We start from the raw sequence: 17933 nt of genomic DNA, 5'->3' as shown, positions 1-17933 counted from the left end.
GTGCTTCAAAATTTACCTACATGCTGGAGCCCCTGATTTATCAGTTGATGGTAAGTATACTGTACAACAAACACTAATGCAACTTGCCCAGATATAAATGTCTCATATCACACAGTTTGATACAGAAAAGGAGACAATTTAATCTAAAACTCCTAAACTATGTGGCTGTGGAAAGAATTTTACAAGAAGACAAGGTACCACACTACAGATTCCATCTTATTGCTCCTCTCTTTTGCCACCACTGCTCATAAAAGACAACATCCCTGCACTGGAGCACCTTCACATTTGATGGCTCTACTCTGGGATAACGTCCGATGCCTTGCTGACATAAAGCAGAATTCCTCATTCCACAAAAGCCATTACGATCCGCTCCTTGTTTGCAACATTTAAAATAAGTATGTCTTCAGCATACAAAAAGCTCAGGAGGATGAAGTAGATACTATCCCCACACAGCACATCTACTTAATCCCTGCCTCTTTCCTCACAGATTTGTCACTACAGAATAAGAATAAATTGTACCAGGGGCGCCTGGGTGGCTCAGTCGGTTAGGTGGCCGACTTAGGCTCAGGTCATGATCTCGCGGTCCGTGAGTTCGAGCCCCGCGTCGGGCTCTGTGCTGACAGCTCAGAGCCTGGAGCCTGTTCCAGATTCTGTGTCTCCCTCTCTCTGACCCTCCCCCGTTCATGCTCTGTCTCTCTGTCTCAAAAATAAATAAACATTAAAAAAAAATTAAAAAAAAAAAAAAGAATAAATTGTACCAGTAATTGCCAGCAGATAAAAAATAAAACTTAACCTTAAAACACCTTTAATGATACAGCACAGATGGAAATGAGGTTATTTTATGAAATAAATTACTCATCTGTGTTATGTAAATGTCAAAAATGATGTGTCTGAAACATCTACCTTATGTTTTTCAACAACAACAAAAAAATTCTAGTCATATTTAAAAGAAAGAGTAATTTTCTCAAATCAAACCTAGCAGTGTCATTTGTCTTCAGAGAAGAAGGCACTCCATGGAAGTAACTTTTCCAAATAGTTGATCCACTTCAATGCCCAAACTCACTTTACTTAAACCATTTTGGACAGAAATGTTCTCAACTGTGTCCAGTATTCCCTACCAATGCAGGTAGTGCACCATACCAAGAATCTAATTCAAGCACTCGTGAGTGGCGAAAGTCTATCACTGTGACTAGGCATTCGGTTCCTATGATATCTCTAAGACAGCAAGAGCCTCAGGGGCATTAACAAATGTAAAGCAATTAGCTCCCATTCCAAATGGCCTCAGGACGACAAGTTCTCCCACCCGTATTTTCAGTTATCCTGTCCCTTCTTAAAAACTCTCATCCACCACTGTTTCTAGGGTGTCCTTTACCCATCTTCTAAATCACTGCTTCTGAACTGTGGCTGGTACATCAGCTAACCATGTAGACAATAACTGATCAAGAGCAGGAATAAAACTGGGGTGAGGGTCTCCATTTAAAAAGGTGCATTGGGAGTCTCCCCACGCAACACGAAGACGGCAACCTGTGTGACTCTGACTGGAAAGAAGGAGAGATCCTGATGTTCCTCAGTGCCACCAGGATGATGAAGAACCACAGATCTATCGCTGTGGAGCAACATACAGGCAACAACTTCACGTTTAGTAAAGTGGCCAATGCAATTCTTTTCTTCCGTCTGGATTTTCGTATGGGCCTGCTTTACATCACACTTCGCATAGTGTTCCTGATGACATGCAAGGCCCCCCACCCCCAGCCGGATATGGGCCCTGAGTATATCAAGTACTTCAATGACAAGACCATTGATGAAGAGCTGGAGTGGAAAAGGAGGGTCACCTAGATTGTGGCGTTCTTTGCCAATTGGTCTAATGACTGCCAGTCGTTTGCTCCTATCTATGCTTACCTCTCCCTCAAGTACAACTGTACAGGGCTAAATTTGGGGAAGGTGGACGTTGGACGCCACACTGATGTTAGTACACGGTACAAAGTGAGCATGTCGCCCCTCGCCAAGCAGCTCCCTACTCTGATCCTGTTCCAAGGTGGCAAGGAGGTCATGCGGCAGCCACAGATTGACAAAAAAGGATGAGCTGTCTCTTGCACCTTCTGAGGAGAATGTGATCCGAGAATTCAATTTGAATGAGCTGTATCAAAGGGCCAAGAAGCTATCAAAGGCTGGAGATCACATCCCTGAGGAGCAGCCTGTGGCCCCAACCACCACCGAAGCGCCAGACGGGAAAGCAAGAAGGACAAATAGAATCCCTGCCTTGTCAGTGCTTCCTCACCTTTGAGGTCCTGCCCCTTCCTTAACCACAGGCCCTGCCTGAGGCCTGGGCCTTTTATTTATGTTTTCCCTTTGGCTCTGCCTCAGTTAGGCAGGGTGCTGCTTCTGATTTTAAGGAGGCTTTCAGGGAATTGACAGGAACCCTCTGGGAAGGCCTCCACTGCTGTGGCCAACTTTCACTGGAAGAAGGGAGAGATCTCTGATGATGGAGGAGGAAATGCTTGCCTTCCAAGCTTGGGTCAGAGTATCAGCTGCTGTCCACCACTCACATGTCTCCACCGGGCAGTGTTTTCATCCTTCCTCTTAGGGGACCTGCACAGTCTGCCTAGATTATATTAAACCTAACAGAAAATGCCTAGGTATGGAGCCTGTACTAGGATTTTTCCCTCAAGGACCCTTACTTCTTTAGGCATTTCTGGCTTGGTCTGTGGCCTTCATTAATAAGGCTAACTCTGTCACTGGTCCCCAGAAGAAACCTTTAACCACTGAGTTTACTCATTGGAGATAGTTTTGAATAATCCCCCTAATTTTTGGAGTTTGGGAGGAAAGGGCATAGGTTTGAGACGTTCCTTTGTATGGTGGGGCTCAGGAGAAAGCCCTTGGGCAGGTATGAGGTTTCACTTAGTCTCCTACTTCCAACAACCAGTTGATGGTTTTCAATAATAAAGAAACTGGGATTTCCTTTTAAAAAAAAAAAAAAGGTGCATTAGCTCCAATGCACCGTCTGATTGTAAGTTTAAACACTGAGAGGCCATTTCCAATTATTTCCTAGTTCTTGATTACATCACATGGTTGTTTTCAGGGAAAATGACCGACAAATAAATCATTAGTCCACAGTAATTATTCTCACCATATCTTCTTGTCCAATACCACTATTATTAGTTAAGAAATGTCACCATTAATAAGTAAAATCACAATACAGGCTGGCTTACCTGAGGCGCGCCTTGTGAATCGGTTTATTACCGGAGCTAAAAGAAAAAAACAAAACAATATGATTACATATTATTATACATATTATTACATAAGTTAATAGAGGAAAAATAAGAATAAATAATGCAAAAGGAAATGTCACAAATATATGAAAATTAAATGTTTAAATTCACTAGTAGCCAAGAAATTAAAATTAAAATTTCACCTGTTAAATTAGTCTCCCACAAAACACTTTAAATTTTAAAAAATCCCAAGTTTTGGATGGCTGAAACTACTTGACTAGGGATCTCTATGTAAATCTACATAATATCTTTGGAAACAACTTGGCAATCACATCAAGGACCATGCAGGGTTTGTGTGTCTCCACTTTTAGAGATTTATCTAACAGAAATACTACTAGGGAAAGAAAAATCAATATGTCTTATAAAAGGAGATTTCAAAATACAGGAAACAAGCCTAGCTAACAGAGTCTCTTTTTAAAACAGAGCTGGGGGGCCACAGAGGAGGAGGAATCTATGCACGACCTCATCAGAAAAACCATGACCTTTAAGGAAAAAAACCCTTTCAGCCAGCTGCAAGCCCTCAGCTGGGCGTGAACTTCCTCCTCATGGGGACACCAGAATTCACCTCACTCTGCACTTCAAAAGGAGCCAATGCAGTTGAACAAGCTCAACCTCTTATCTGCATATTAACCCAACCAATCCCAGGTAATTTAGTTTCAATCCCTGTGCTGCACAGAGGACCTGAACGAGAACTATACCCTTGGCCCTCTGACTGATAACTCGACCCTGTCCTTTGACCTCCTTGGATCCAGCAACAACCTAGGATTCGGGTTTCTCCCTGAATCTGTGCTTCCTGAATTGCAATTCTAATTAGCCCAAATAAATGTCTGTCTGCTTAAACCTTCAGTGGATTCTTTCTTGGTCGACAGGAGACTTCTATGTAGCAGCATCACTTTCACAATGGAAAAAAAAAAAGAGAAGACAAAATGAAAAATGCTCATTTACACTGAAATCATTATGAAGTGAAGCACAGTATATCTTTGGTATTCTCAGATTTAATATTTATAGTTCTGATCATTTCTGTGCAGCCCGGAGGTCAAGGCCTCCAAAACGGCATACTAAAGGGTGGTCTGTGGACGTGCATCTCTCACCGGGGAAGCCTACGATGGGCCCACTGCCCAGACTCAACTCAGGCCTGTTGTTTCCTCCTGCTTTTGCTAACAGTTATGGCAAGAAGTGAGGTTTTCAAGAGCTTTATTTCTTGAGATAAGCAGGTAAGGTTAAGGTTCATATTATACACAGAAAGGACATCATGTCCACAGTATATTTCGTGGCAAAATGTCATTATATGCTATAATACTTTTTAATACTTCAAAACAGTAATTATAAAAATTGTTTACACTATGGAAATAGGTCAGGTTAAAAAAGAAGACAAAGAAAGGGGTACCCAGAGGGGCTCAGTCAGTTAAGATTCCGATCCTTGGTTTCAGCTCAGGTCATGATCTCTCTGGGCCGCAGCACCCATTCTCTCTCTCTCTCTCTCTGCCCCTCCCCCACTCACTCTGCTCTCTCTCAAAATAAATAAATAAACTAAAAAAAAATTCGTTAAAAAGACAAAAATTTTATCTGCACCGTGGTTATACTCCATGAAAAATGTGGATACGTAGGAACTTGTACTAGAACAAAACTGTGTCAAATGTTTTACAGGAACCTTTGCAACAACTGTATTAAATATCAGCGTGGCCATATTACTGATGAGGACATTTTTACAGTAAAGCTCAGAGATACTCATTTGCTTTAGATCACAAAGCCACTCTGTGGCAGAGCTGGAGAATGTGAACCGAGGCACATCTAGCACCAAAATGCTGCCTCAGAGAAAAGAGAAAGCAAAATTGCTAACTCCTGAAATCACACAATAATAGGTAAATATTTCCTTCCATGTGGATTCCCACTGTTACCAAGGATTAATTTTTTTTTCAAAGTTTAAATTTTTTAAATGTTTATTTATTTTTGAGAGGGAGAGACCGAGCATGAGCAGGGGAGGGACAGACAGAGAGACAGGGAGATACAGAATTGGAAACAGGCTCCAGGCTCTGAGCTGTCAGCACAGAGCCCGACACAGGTCTTGAACCCACAAACCATGAGATCATAACCTGAGCCGAAGTCGGGCGCTTAACTGACTGAGCCACCCAGGTGCCCCAGGATTAATTCTGTGAAACAATTCACAAGCCCTATGATTAAAATACTACAGTTAACAGAAAATTCTATCTTTCCAGCTGATCAAGGGAGATAGTTACCATTACGTTATATATCACAATAATTTAACCATATATTTGCAAAGTGACAAATTACTTCTATTAAAAACCTTTCATCGGGTAAACTGAATGTTATGTATATTTACCACATAAAGGAAGAAGTTTTCTTAGATGCTTTCAAACCCCTTTTTCACATCACCTTCAGAACCTAGTCTAGATTTCGAAAGCCTCCCCAGCAAACTCCAAGGACAGAGAACAGAGAGAGTGCAAAACATTTCCACCCCAGGAATGCTGAGAAGAGATAGTGCAGGCAAACAAAGACATGAGGAAGGCAAAAAAACCTATCTCAGCCTTGCAGCAAAAATAGAGTAGACATTCCCCTCTTGCTCTCTCCAGGCTCTTGAGACAATGAAATCACAGCACTAGTAGTTTCTGATCTGAAATGTTGGGAAGTCTTTGTTCTCTTGGGATCCCTTAGGTTTCTACATCTTTCTGAAGTGTTTAAGGCAGAGATTTGCAATGCAAGTGCCATCACCATCTAGAAAGTGTATTCTAATTTTGTGGAGGCATTTTTTTCCAATTGTCGAAGTAATTCAGAGGACGTCCTTGGCATCTGGTGGACAATGCACAACCAACAACTGTCCTGAATCTCACCATTCTGTCCTGCACTGCTTTCAAGTATCCCACTGGACATTCAGATTGGCAAAAAAAGTCAACTTATAACCATCAGAACCTCGATCATTCCAATGTTTATATATAAACACCATTATTTTACACAGTTTTAATATACATTACATTTGCCACAACTACCCCATAAATCAAAAAGATTTTGTAGGATTTTTTTGCATTTTGTTTTTTTTTTTTTTTTTTTTTTGGACTTTTACTAATAGACATTCATCATTTCAAAAAATCATGTCATTGGGATGCCTGGGTGGCTCAGTCTGTTAAGCATCATCAGACTCTTGATTTTGGCTCAGGTCATGAACTCACAATTTGTGAGATTCAGCCCTGCATCGGGCTCTACACAGACTGCATAGAGCCTGCTTGGGATTCTCTCTCTCTCTCTCTCTCTCTCTCTCTCTCTCTTGCTCTCTCTCTCTCTCTCTCCCTTTCCCCTGTTCACACACACTCTCTCTCCCAAGATAAAGAAATAAACATTTAAAAAAAAAATCATGTCATTGCAGCAATGCCACTTCAGGTATCTGAGTCACCAATACTAAATGACCACGTACATACTGAAGTCCACACCTGCTGGTATACATTTTACTTACTATGGATTACTTTCCTTTATTTCTCCTTTATATTTTTGCTAGAAATTGTATCAATTTTTAAATTGTGAGTAGACAAGTTATATGACTATCATTTCTACCTCCCAATAGTGAATGGGACATGGTATCGGGGCAATTAAGGAGATGAGAGCACCAGGCAAGTGATATGTAGTAGTCAAGGTAAACACTGGGTTCTGACAACAGTTACCAAGAACTCAATCCCTTATATCCATATCCTTCCATACCCGTTTGCAGGGACGAAGCACAAGTGTTTCTTGCACAGTTTTGGCAAACTGATCGCAACCTCAGGGCGCCTGGGTAGCTCCGTGGGTTGAGCATCCAACTTCAGGAGCTCAGGTCATGATCTTGTGGTTTGTGAGTTCAAGCTCCACATCAGACTCTGGATCCTCTGTCCCCCTCTTTCTCTGCCCCTTCCCCACTCATGCGTGCTCTCTCAAAAATAAACATTAAGAAAAAAAAACTAATGGTAATCTCCACAATCTCTCTAGATTTGTTAGTGTAGCTACCAAAATGAGGAAGAAGGTTGTGATTCAGGATGGGAGTCTTGCTGTGAAGAAAGCAATGTACATCTGGGCCCAGTGTGCCGTGTTCTCTCTCAGGAACTAGGTACAGAGAAGGGGAGTAGGAGGGAGGTGAGGAAGGGCACTGCCAATATCCGGTTAACTCTGTCAATGAGGGCTGCCACACAAGGGCAGGGTAACCAACTGGATGTCAGGAGGCCTGCCCTGACTGGGGCCACGCCCCAACACCTTCTGTGACACCTGGTATGGATAGTGTAACTTTGACTTCAATTCTCAACTTCTAAAATATGAAAAATAAGACCTGCCTGCTTCCTTTCACAGGGGGTTTTAAGAAAGAATTTTAAAAGAACTTCAGAGGGGTGCCTGGGTGGCTCAGTCAGATAAGCGCTGACTTTGGTTCAGGCCACGATCTCATGGTTTGTGGGTTCGAGCCCCGTATTGGGCACTGTGCTGACAGCTCAGAGCCTGGAGCCTGCTTTGAATTCTGTGTCTCCCTCTCTGTCTGCCCCTTTCCCACTCGCACTCTGTCTCTGTCTCTCAAAAATGAATAAACACTAAAAAAAAATTTTTTTAAGAACTTCAGAAAAGAATTAAAAAAACTAAAACAAACTAAAGAACTTAAAGAAAACATCTTTGAAAATGCCTGTAAATTCCAAAATCCTATTCAAATATAAGAAACTGATGTTTATTTACTGTGAGTTACTATGACCAATTTTAATATTACCATTTTCCAAAACATAGTAAGTAGACAGCAGTATAAACTCACAAAAGAAAAGGTTAACAGATGATGTTTTCAAATATGACAAGTCAAATTAAGTTTTCCCAGACTCCTGGTTTCCATCTTCAGATTTTCCTATTCTGTGGATGCTCTGTGTGCATTTACTTACACACACACACACACACACACACACACACAATACTGCAGACTAGAAGAATACAAAAGGAAAAAAATAGGAAATGTATCATCTGTCTGAAAAAGCAAGCAAATATGATTTACAAAACTCCTAGCATTTTTTTTTTTTTTTTGAGAGAGAGCAAGTGCATGTGAATGGGGGAGAATCCCATAGAGAGAGAATCCCAAACAGGCTCAGCACACAGTCTGACACAGGGCTCGATCCCATGACTGCAGAATCATGACCTGAGCCAAAATCAAGAGTCAGACACTCAACCAACTGAGCTACCCACGTATCACCAACTCCTAACACTTGTAAGGGATATTCTCTACGATCTTAGTGAATGCTCAAGGAAAAATATGGCAATATTCACATAGGTTTGACTTTCTCCCAACTGCCATTCCAGTGGAATACTGAAGAGTCCTATGTTCCTGTATCTACAAGCTTGTCTAACCAGTGATCTCCTCCATTCCCAGACTATACTCCACTGGATTAGTCTTAATTCCTCTGCTCTCAGGAGACCCAGAAGTATAACCGATTTGAGCCTTCTTTAATCTCAGAGTGTCCTTACAAGAAAATTGCTCTATTATTTGAGGTAACCTGAATGAGTCTCTCTATTTCTGGCAGTGAAAACAGCTTCCCACACCTGTGACTCAAGCTCAACTGGTGCCAGCAGCAGCTGCTTATCTCCTCACCTCTTCAAGGCCCTTGGTCAAAGCCAAAGCTTTGAGACAAAAGGCGCTAAGTAAACACCCACAGGGCAGGAATCAATAAACTCTGTGAAGTAAACAGAACAAGTCTCCTTGTCCCACTCATTTTACTGCTTTACGGAATGTGGATGCAGGGCACTGGACATACAAAAGTCCCTGTCCCTGAAGAGCTTGACCAAGTCCAGTCGTATTTTCAAATAAAATGACTGAAGGATTTACACCATGCCAAGCAGCTACCCAACCAAAAAATTCAGGTAAATTCCACAGAAGATTTTTAAACTTAAATGCTTTAAGTTTTTAAGTATGATCCAATGAGTTTGGTCTTCAAAAAAAGAAAGCCAGATTGACAGACGTGCATAGTTTACATCTCTGAGCATACGACTGTGAAGGAGGCGCCAAGTTAAAGAAATAAGAGCTCTGGGGCGCCTGGGTGGTTCACTAATGGTGATGGGTTCAAACAATGTAATGGAACACATTGTAGCAATTTAAATAATTTATTGTTGGGGCACCTGGGTGGCTCAGTAGGTTAAACATCCGACTGTGGCTCAGGTCATGATTTCACAGTTTGTGGGTTCAAGCCCCGTGTCGGGCTCTGTGATGACAGCACGGAGCCTGGAGCCTGCTTCGGATTCTGTGTCTCCCTTTCTCTCTGCCCCTCCCCATCTCGGGCACCAGCATGTTCTCTCTCTCTCACACGAAAATAAACATTAAAAAAAGAAGAAGAAGAAGAAGAAAGAGCCGTGAGTTGTGTCTATGGTCATTAAATACACACACACACACACACACACACACACACACACAATCACACTGTCTACATTGGAGCCACATTAGCAAAATGGAGCTTTTGCAGAAAAGTGTTCATATACCCTGAAATGAGATGTACACAGTAGTCTCGGAATCAACCAAATAATTAGCATCCCTATTCTCCTATTAGCTGCCTTTTCTAGCAATACACACTTTCTGAACCTGTTAACTGTCTAAATAAAAGATTCTGGAAATTATGTAAATTGAGACCATGTTAGCTAATTATTTTTGACACAGTAAACACTTAGCTCAAAATGAATTAATTTATCTTATGCTTGTGTTTCAAAAATTAAAAGTGAAGTCAGCCTTACCCTTGAACCGAGCAAGAATTAACTTTTTTAAGAAAGACTGACAGCAAAAAAGCAAATAAACAACAAAACCTGAATATTTTGCGAATTAACCTAACAGACACAATTTCAAACTTTCTTACACATGTTTAATTCCTGACACTGAGAAGGACCACTTATTTTCTATATTTTGTCAAAGGATGATGAGATGAGCCCCCGGTCACATTTGCAAATCCTCAGAGATACTCTTACTTGCTGCTGTCCTGTGAGCCTCTGAGTTGGTTTCCAAGCACACCGGTGCCCATGAACCCACTGGGATTAGGCCTTTAGAGGGGCTCCTAGGTACACTTGGAGGGTACTCTCCAAAGCTTCCCAGTCTTGGTCTCCAGGAGACACAGATTATGAGCCATGTGCCCTCCAAGTACTTGTGATCAGACATGATGGGAACTGTTGGAGGGGCAGGCATTTGGGGAACCAATTTTCTTCTTCCTTTCTGATTACACAACGTGAGATCAGGTGTCCAACTCACCTGGACATATGGAGCTTGGCTGGAGGCAGGGCAGAGGAGGATGAAAGACAGACACTTGAGCTTTTAGAAAGTGCCAGCTTGAAGGACCACTAAAAAGATGTACATTTTTGTTCTTTCTATTCATACACCAAACTCCTCAAAATATAACTGATATTTTTAAACACCAAGATGATAAACTATAACTATTACACCAGGAAAAGAAACCACTCCTACTTACTTTTGCTTATGAATGAACTTGATTCTCAACTTTTTAATTCATGACAACTTTACCCAAAATGTCCTCTTAGGAGCAGAAAATAACCTTAGGAGAGTCCTAAGGCTGCTAAGCTCATAAATTTACACACAGAACTGAGGCAATGACAATGCTGAGAGAAAGGTTCCCAAACACCTTTAGGATTCTAAAATGTGGGCTCAGAAGAGAAGATATAGGGAAAGGCCATTGTCAAAACTACATAAATTTAATCTCCACTTCTGTGTGTACTGAAACTGTCTCTTCTAAACGTACTTGATTAAATACATGCAAAGGGGATCTTTGTGGAGACTAATGGTCTGTTGGTAAGAGTGAACAATCTAGGGGCACCAGGGTAGCTTAGTCGGTTAAGCACCCAGCTCTTGGTTTCAGCTCAGGTCATGATCTCACAGTTCATGAGTTTGAGCCTTGTGTTGGGCTCTTCACTGAGAGTGCAGAGCCTGCTTGGGATTCTCTCTCTCCCTCTCTCTCTCTCTGCTCCTCCCTCACTCATGCATGCTCTTTCTCTCTCTTGCTCTCTAAAAATAAATAAACTTTTAAAAAAAATTTTTTTAAAAAGTGAACAATCCAGACTAGTTACCAGGAAAAACCCAAAGCTACAAGAGTTCAAAGTGTCACACAACCATAAAGACACACACACACACACACACACACACACACAAACCAGACTCAGAAAGGGGTAATTAAGAAAAATACAACGAAGACCAACCGAGAAAATGATCAGGGATTATGATCAAGGCTGTCTAATAATAAAGGTACAAAAAGCTACATTCAAACCCTCCCCCATGACTTCACAGAGTGAACATGGCCCTGCTATTCCTGTATTTGGCTGGGAGGTCACCACCGAAGCCTCTCGGTGAACACCCAGTGGAAAGCGGCCCCTCCAGTTCCTTTCTAGAGCTCCTCCCAGCGCTCAAAGTGCTATCTCAAGGCATCGAGTGTATTGTGTTTATTGTCAGCTTCCTCCCCCAGTAGTCTGCAAGCTCTGTGAGCAGAGGGTCCTTCCTTGTGTGTCTGCTTCACTACTGTATCCCCAATGTCTAAAACACCGTTGGAAATAAATTAGGTTCAATAAATACCAAATGAATAGTGACAATGGAAGTTAACATAACAGGTGGGCTTCCTGACACCTAACCATTATATGGACAAATTTAAGTGATATTCATGTAAGTATTAAACGTGTAAAACCTGGGGGCGCCTGGGTGGCTTAGTTGGTTAGGTGTCTGACTCTTCATTTTGGCTCAGGATATCATCTCACAGTTCATGAGTTCGAGCCCCACATTGGGCTCTGTGCTGACAGTGCTGAGCCTGCTTGGGATTCTCTAGTCTTCCTCTTTCTCTGCCCCTCCTCTGCTCTCTCTGTTTCTCAAAAATACAAAAATAAACTGAAAAAAAAATTGTGAAACCTGTAAGATAAAATACAGGATTGGCTGAAAATACAAAATAGACTTAAAAACAATAGAGCTTAACTAACCTTTGGCTTTTTGTACAAGGAGCAAAAAGCAATCCCATTTATGCCTCATAATTATGAAAACATAACCCAGATGTTAGTGTCCGACAGAAATAATGAAAAAATTCACAAGATAATCAGTGTAGAAAACACTGGCACTTTTTAATTAAAATGTGGAAAACGACTTCAAGAGCATCCATGTTTCCAATTTAAAAAAAAATCAAGATGAAACTGACATACGGTGAAATGCACAATTTGATGAATTTTGACAAATGTATACATGTATGTACCCAACACTCCAATCAAGATACAAACATTTCGCCTAGCTGGTTCAGTCGATAATGTGCAATTCTTTAACTCGGAACTGTAAGTTTGAGCCACACACTGGGTGTAGAGAGTACTTAAAAATAAAATCTTAAAAAAAAAAAAAAGATAAACATTTCCAGGCACCATGAGCCCCTTTACACAGTCAATCCTCATTACCCCATAGGGAGCTACTATTAGAATTTCTATCACCACAGTTTAGCTTTGCCTGGCTTTGAATTTCATCTGTTTCATATAAACGTGAGGTTCAGGGGGCGCCTGGGTGGCTCAGTCAGTTAAGCGGCTGACTTTTTTTTTTAAATTTTTTTAATGTTTTGTATTTATTATTGAAGGAGAGAGAGAGAGACAGAGCATGAGCGGGGGAGGAGCAGAGAGAGAGGGACACACAGAATCCAAAACAGGCTCCAGGCTCTGAGCTGTCAGCACAGAGCCTGACACGGGGCTCGAACTCACAAACTGTGAGATCATGACCCAAGCCGAAGTCAGACGCTTAACCGACTGAGCCACCCAGGCGCCCCTAGTGGCTGACTCTTGATTTGGGCTCAGGTCATGATCTCTCTGTTGTGAGATGGAGCCCTGTGGTAGGCTCACGCGAAGCATGGGTGGAGCCTGCTTGAGATTCTCTCTCTCCCTCTCCCCTGCTTGCACACACAGTCTCTCTAAAAACAAAACAAAACAAAAACAAAAAAACAAAAACACACACAACAAAACAAAAAAACCCAAAAACCTGAGAGTCATTCTAGCTGTTGAAAGGGTCAATAGTTTGTTCTTTTTTTATTGCTGATGGTATTCCACTGTATAAATACATCATAATTTGTTTACCCATTCTCTTGTTGATGGGCATTTGGGTTGTTTCCAGTTTGGGTTATTCTGAATAGCGTCTATAAATATTTACATACAATCCTTTTCGTGAACATATGTGTTTATTTCTCTTGAGTAAATGCCTAGTGTGGATTGCTGGGTTATAGGTGGGAAATGTTTAACTTTATAAAAACCCACATTTTTCCTAGGTGTACCATTTTACATTCTCACAGGCAATATAAGAGAGTTCTTCTAGTTACTTCACACCTTTACCAAAGTAGGGTATGTCTACTTATTTTAGCCATTCTTCTGTGTATTGTGGCTTTTTTTTAATGTTTATTTATTTTGAGTGTGTGTGCGAATGTGAGCACACGGGCAGGAGCAGAGAGAGAGAGAGGGAGAGAGAAAGGGAGAGAGAATCTCAAGCAGGCTCCATGCAGCCAGGACAGAGTCAACATGGAGCTCAAACCCACAAACTGCAAGATCATGACCTGAGCTGAAACCAAGAGTTGGATGCCTAGCCACGCAGGCGCCCCAGCATTGTGTTGTGGTTTTAACTTTCATATCCTTAATAACTAAAAATCCCAAGCACCATCCTATGTGCTTATTGGCCATCCCGATGTCTTCTTTATTAAACTGGCCAAGTCTTTTAACTCGGTTTGATTAGGGGCTTCTCATTATTGAGTTTTACAGTTCCTTTTATATATTTTCAGTAATGACAGAATATGTACTAGACAAAAATTCCTAGTTATAAGAACAAAAGTGATAAGTTACTTAGAAATAAAACTAAGAAGAGATAGGAAAATCCTTTTTGGAGAAAACTGAATAAATGGAGATGTATCATGTTCGTGTAGAGTAAGACTCAATATCATTAAAATGTCTTTTCTCTCCAAAATTTTTTATAAATCAAGTACAATTCCAATAAAACTCCCCAATGAAGTTTTTCACAAAATTTAAAAAGCTTCTCCTAAAAGATATATGGAATAATAAAAACCTATGAATAAAGAATTCTGAAGAAAGATAAGGTGGGAGTTACTTACCATACATCAAGACCATGGAAAGTCATATTAACTCAGAGATATTGATGAACAAATAGAAAAACCATCAGAAAAGAATAAAGATGTTACGTACATTCACGTTTATATGTTTCTTTTATTTATTATTTTTTTAAGAGAGAGAGAGGGTGCAAGTGAGTGAGGGGCAGAGAGAGAGAAAGGGAGAGAGAGAGAGAGAGAGAGAGAGAGAGAGAGAGAGAATCCCACAAGGGGAAGGGGGAGGAAGAGGGAGAGGGAGAGAAGTGGGGCTCACCCGAAGCAGGGCTCATGCTTACCCAAAGCAAGGGTGTTCACCAGATGCGGGGCTTGTGCTCACACTATGCGGGGCTCAAGCTCACCCAAAGTGGAGCTCGAATTCACCTGATGTGGAACTTGAACTCACGACCCATGAGATCATGACCTAAGCCGAAGTCAGATGCTTAACCTACTGAGCCTGACCCAGGAGCCCCATTCACACATATATAGAAAATTGATATTCAAAAATCAGTGGGGAAAAAAGTCAATAAATGATGCATATTTTTTTATTTTATTTTATTTTTAGGTAATGTCTACACCCAATATGGGGCTTGAAACCCACAACCCCAAGATTAAGAGCCACATGTTGCTCTGACCAAGCCAGCTAGGTGCCCCTATGATGTGTATTTTAAAAAATGCAATGAAATTCCCATCTCAAACCATACAGAGAAATAAATTATCACTGTATTAAATCCTTAGGTATGAAACTCAACTTAAAATTTAGGAATTAAGAAGCTTAAAATCAAGAAAGTGCTCAACCAAAATTACCATAAACAACATGAAAAGACAGGCTCAAGACTGTGAGATTTTTCTAATGCATGTTACCCAACAAAGGATTAGTAACCAGAACGAGGAGAAAGAGGAGGATGAGGACGGGGAGGAGGAGGAGGGAGAAGAGGAAGAGGAAGAATGGAAGGAAAAGAAGGAAGAAGGAAAGAAATCTTCCTATAAATCAGGAAGAAAAATACAATTAGCAGGATGAGAAAAATGGCACAGAATAAAAAAATTTTCCACAGAAGAGAAACTACAAACATGGTCCATGAACATAATAAAAAGATGCCCAGTGTTACTAGTAATCAGGAAAAAGCAAATTTAATTCACAATGAGATTTTAACATCCATCCTGCTGGCAAAGCTTGTTCAAATCTGATAACATATGTTACCTTGAATGTGGAGGACCAGGAACTCTTCCCCTCTACTGAAAAATAAAGTGGTGTAAACACAACAGTCTGAGGTGTGGTTAAAGCTGTGCACCCCGTACAACCAGCTTTTCCACACGTAAGTATTTACCTACAGCAGCAGTCCTCAAACCTTTTGGTCTCAAAACCTCTTTCCACTCTTAAAAATTATTTGCTTTAATAGGTTATATCCACTGATAATTGTTGTATTAGAAATTAAAATTGATAAATTTAAAAAATATTTAAAACTACCAACAACAAAACAATTACATGTTATTATAAATAACGTATTTTTATGGAAAATAACTATTTTCCAAAACAAAACAAAATTCAGTAAAAAGAATGACTCTGTTTTACAATTTTGCAAATCTAACAGAGGACAATTAGGTTCTCATATCAGCTTCTACCTTCAGATGTTTTATAATATCACACATCATGTACCCTTTGAAAAACTCTACTATACACTTACGACAGAATGAGGGGGGGGTAATTATAGTTTTCACCCCACAGACTACCTGAAAAGGTCTAGAATTGGGAGGGGAATGATTCTTCAAGGGGTCCCAGAACACACTTTGAAAACCACCTTTAAAAACTCTAGTATATGTGCATAACACATATACACACACACAATGTTCACTACGGCACTGTAATGACAACAAATTAGAAACACCCAAAGTTATTTATCAAAGACTAGATAAAGCATCTATTTACACAAAGGTATACTACATAGCAGTCTAAATAAAAAGTAAAAGTAAAAGTAAAATTTAAAAAATAATGAACTTGGGGCACCTGGGTGACTCAGTCATTAAGCATCTGACTTTGGCCTCAGGTCATGATCTCATTGTTCTTGAGTTGGAACCCAGAGTTGGGCTCTGTGCTGGCAGCTCAGAGCCTGTTGCGGATTCTGTGTGTCCCTCTCTCTCTGCACCTTCCCCCCTCATGCTCTGCCTCTTTGTCTCTCAAAAATAAATGTTAAAAAGAATTTTAAAAAAAAAATGAACTAAAGGTACATAAATCAATATAACATCATCTCAAAAACTATTCTCAAAAGTACAGTGGAAAATTATAATTTACATAAATGAAACTTTTATAAGTGGCGCAATTTATACAGACTTTGAAAATATGCAAAATAACACTATTTCTAAGCCAAGAATAAATGCCTATGTAGTAACAGTGCAAAAACATGCATAGAAAATATAAATGCTAAATTTATCACAGTGGTGGAGATCTATGGGGATCTATAGTTAAGAAAACGGGATAAGAAAGGAGTACACAAGGGACTTCTATCACACGTGTTTTCTTAAAAGAAAAAGCCTCAGGAAAAAAAAAAGCCTCACGTGTATAATTGTTAAAATTTGTTGAAGCTAGAGGATGACTTAGGTGAGTGTTCCTTACTTAGTCTCTGTTCTTTTCGGTACATTGGAAATTTCTCACAATTTGAAAAAAGGAAAAAATGTTCGCTCTACTTAATTTTGGCAGAAAAAAATCTCTCAAATATGTTCTGACATTATCAGAGCAACCAGATTAGTTCATGTTGTATTTTTTTTAACGTTATTATCTCTGACTTACAAAAACTTGATGTTTTGATGTATGTATACATTGTGAAAAGATCACCACAATCAAGCTAAATAACTTCTCAATCACCTCTACATAGTTATTTACCACCGTGTGTGTGTCAAAATTTAACCTAACATCTATACTCTCAGCAAATTTCAAGCATACAATACGGTACAGTATTTATCATCACTGCTGCACAGCTGATCTCCAGAACTCATTCATCTTTCATTAACTGAAACTTCATACCCTTTTAATGCTAAACATTCTCTTAAAATATTTTACATAAAATCCCCTTTTTACAAATGAGTTTTTGTTAGAATTCAAACACTGAAATGCTTTTGGGATTCTTTTTAAGGGATTACAAGGAAATTATTTTAAGGACTTATTATGAATCAAAAATCCTAATATTGCCTTATCGATAAACTGTCATTAGTGACAGTCTACTAGGAAATCAAAGACCTGTGAACAATGCCACGTATCCAAAAAGACGGTCTTTTTTTTTCTCCTAAAAATATATTAAGCTAGCAATGTGCAATGGAGCAAGTATAGAATTATGGGTTTTCAGAATAAAACCGCATTTTAATGGAAAACTTAGGAAGGCAGAAATTTGTCCCACCGTGAGCTTACTTTCATAAATATTATGACATGAGGAAATGGCAACAAGCTGTCAATTTAATGTAACTATTTTTTCCCAATTAATTTATATTTTAGGCACATATTCATATTTTTACTACAGGCATCTGCCTCATTAAAATCAACTGACTATTTTCAATACTTTTACCTACATTTTCCTAAGATGTTTTAAAA

General features: G+C 39.9%; 1 protein-coding gene and 1 pseudogene across 2 annotated transcripts in view; one reads left to right on the top strand and one right to left on the bottom strand.

The window, feature by feature from the left end:
* PRKAR2B (protein kinase cAMP-dependent type II regulatory subunit beta) overlaps nucleotides 1-17933 on the bottom strand; it is a 102500-nt gene that overhangs the window by 72573 nt on the left and 11994 nt on the right. For both annotated transcript variants that reach the window (XM_053218622.1, XM_027071680.2), the window contains exon 2: nucleotides 3210-3245. In XM_053218622.1, the coding sequence (XP_053074597.1) occupies nucleotides 3210-3245 (36 nt within the window). The remainder of the gene's footprint in view (nucleotides 1-3209; nucleotides 3246-17933) is intronic.
* Nucleotides 1499-2894, top strand: LOC106980646 (thioredoxin-related transmembrane protein 2-like; annotated as a pseudogene).

Source organism: Acinonyx jubatus, chromosome A2, assembly GCF_027475565.1.
Source record: "Acinonyx jubatus isolate Ajub_Pintada_27869175 chromosome A2, VMU_Ajub_asm_v1.0, whole genome shotgun sequence".
NCBI classification, from domain to species: Eukaryota; Metazoa; Chordata; class Mammalia; order Carnivora; family Felidae; genus Acinonyx; species Acinonyx jubatus.
This window is presented reverse-complemented; position numbering and strand designations above follow the sequence as displayed.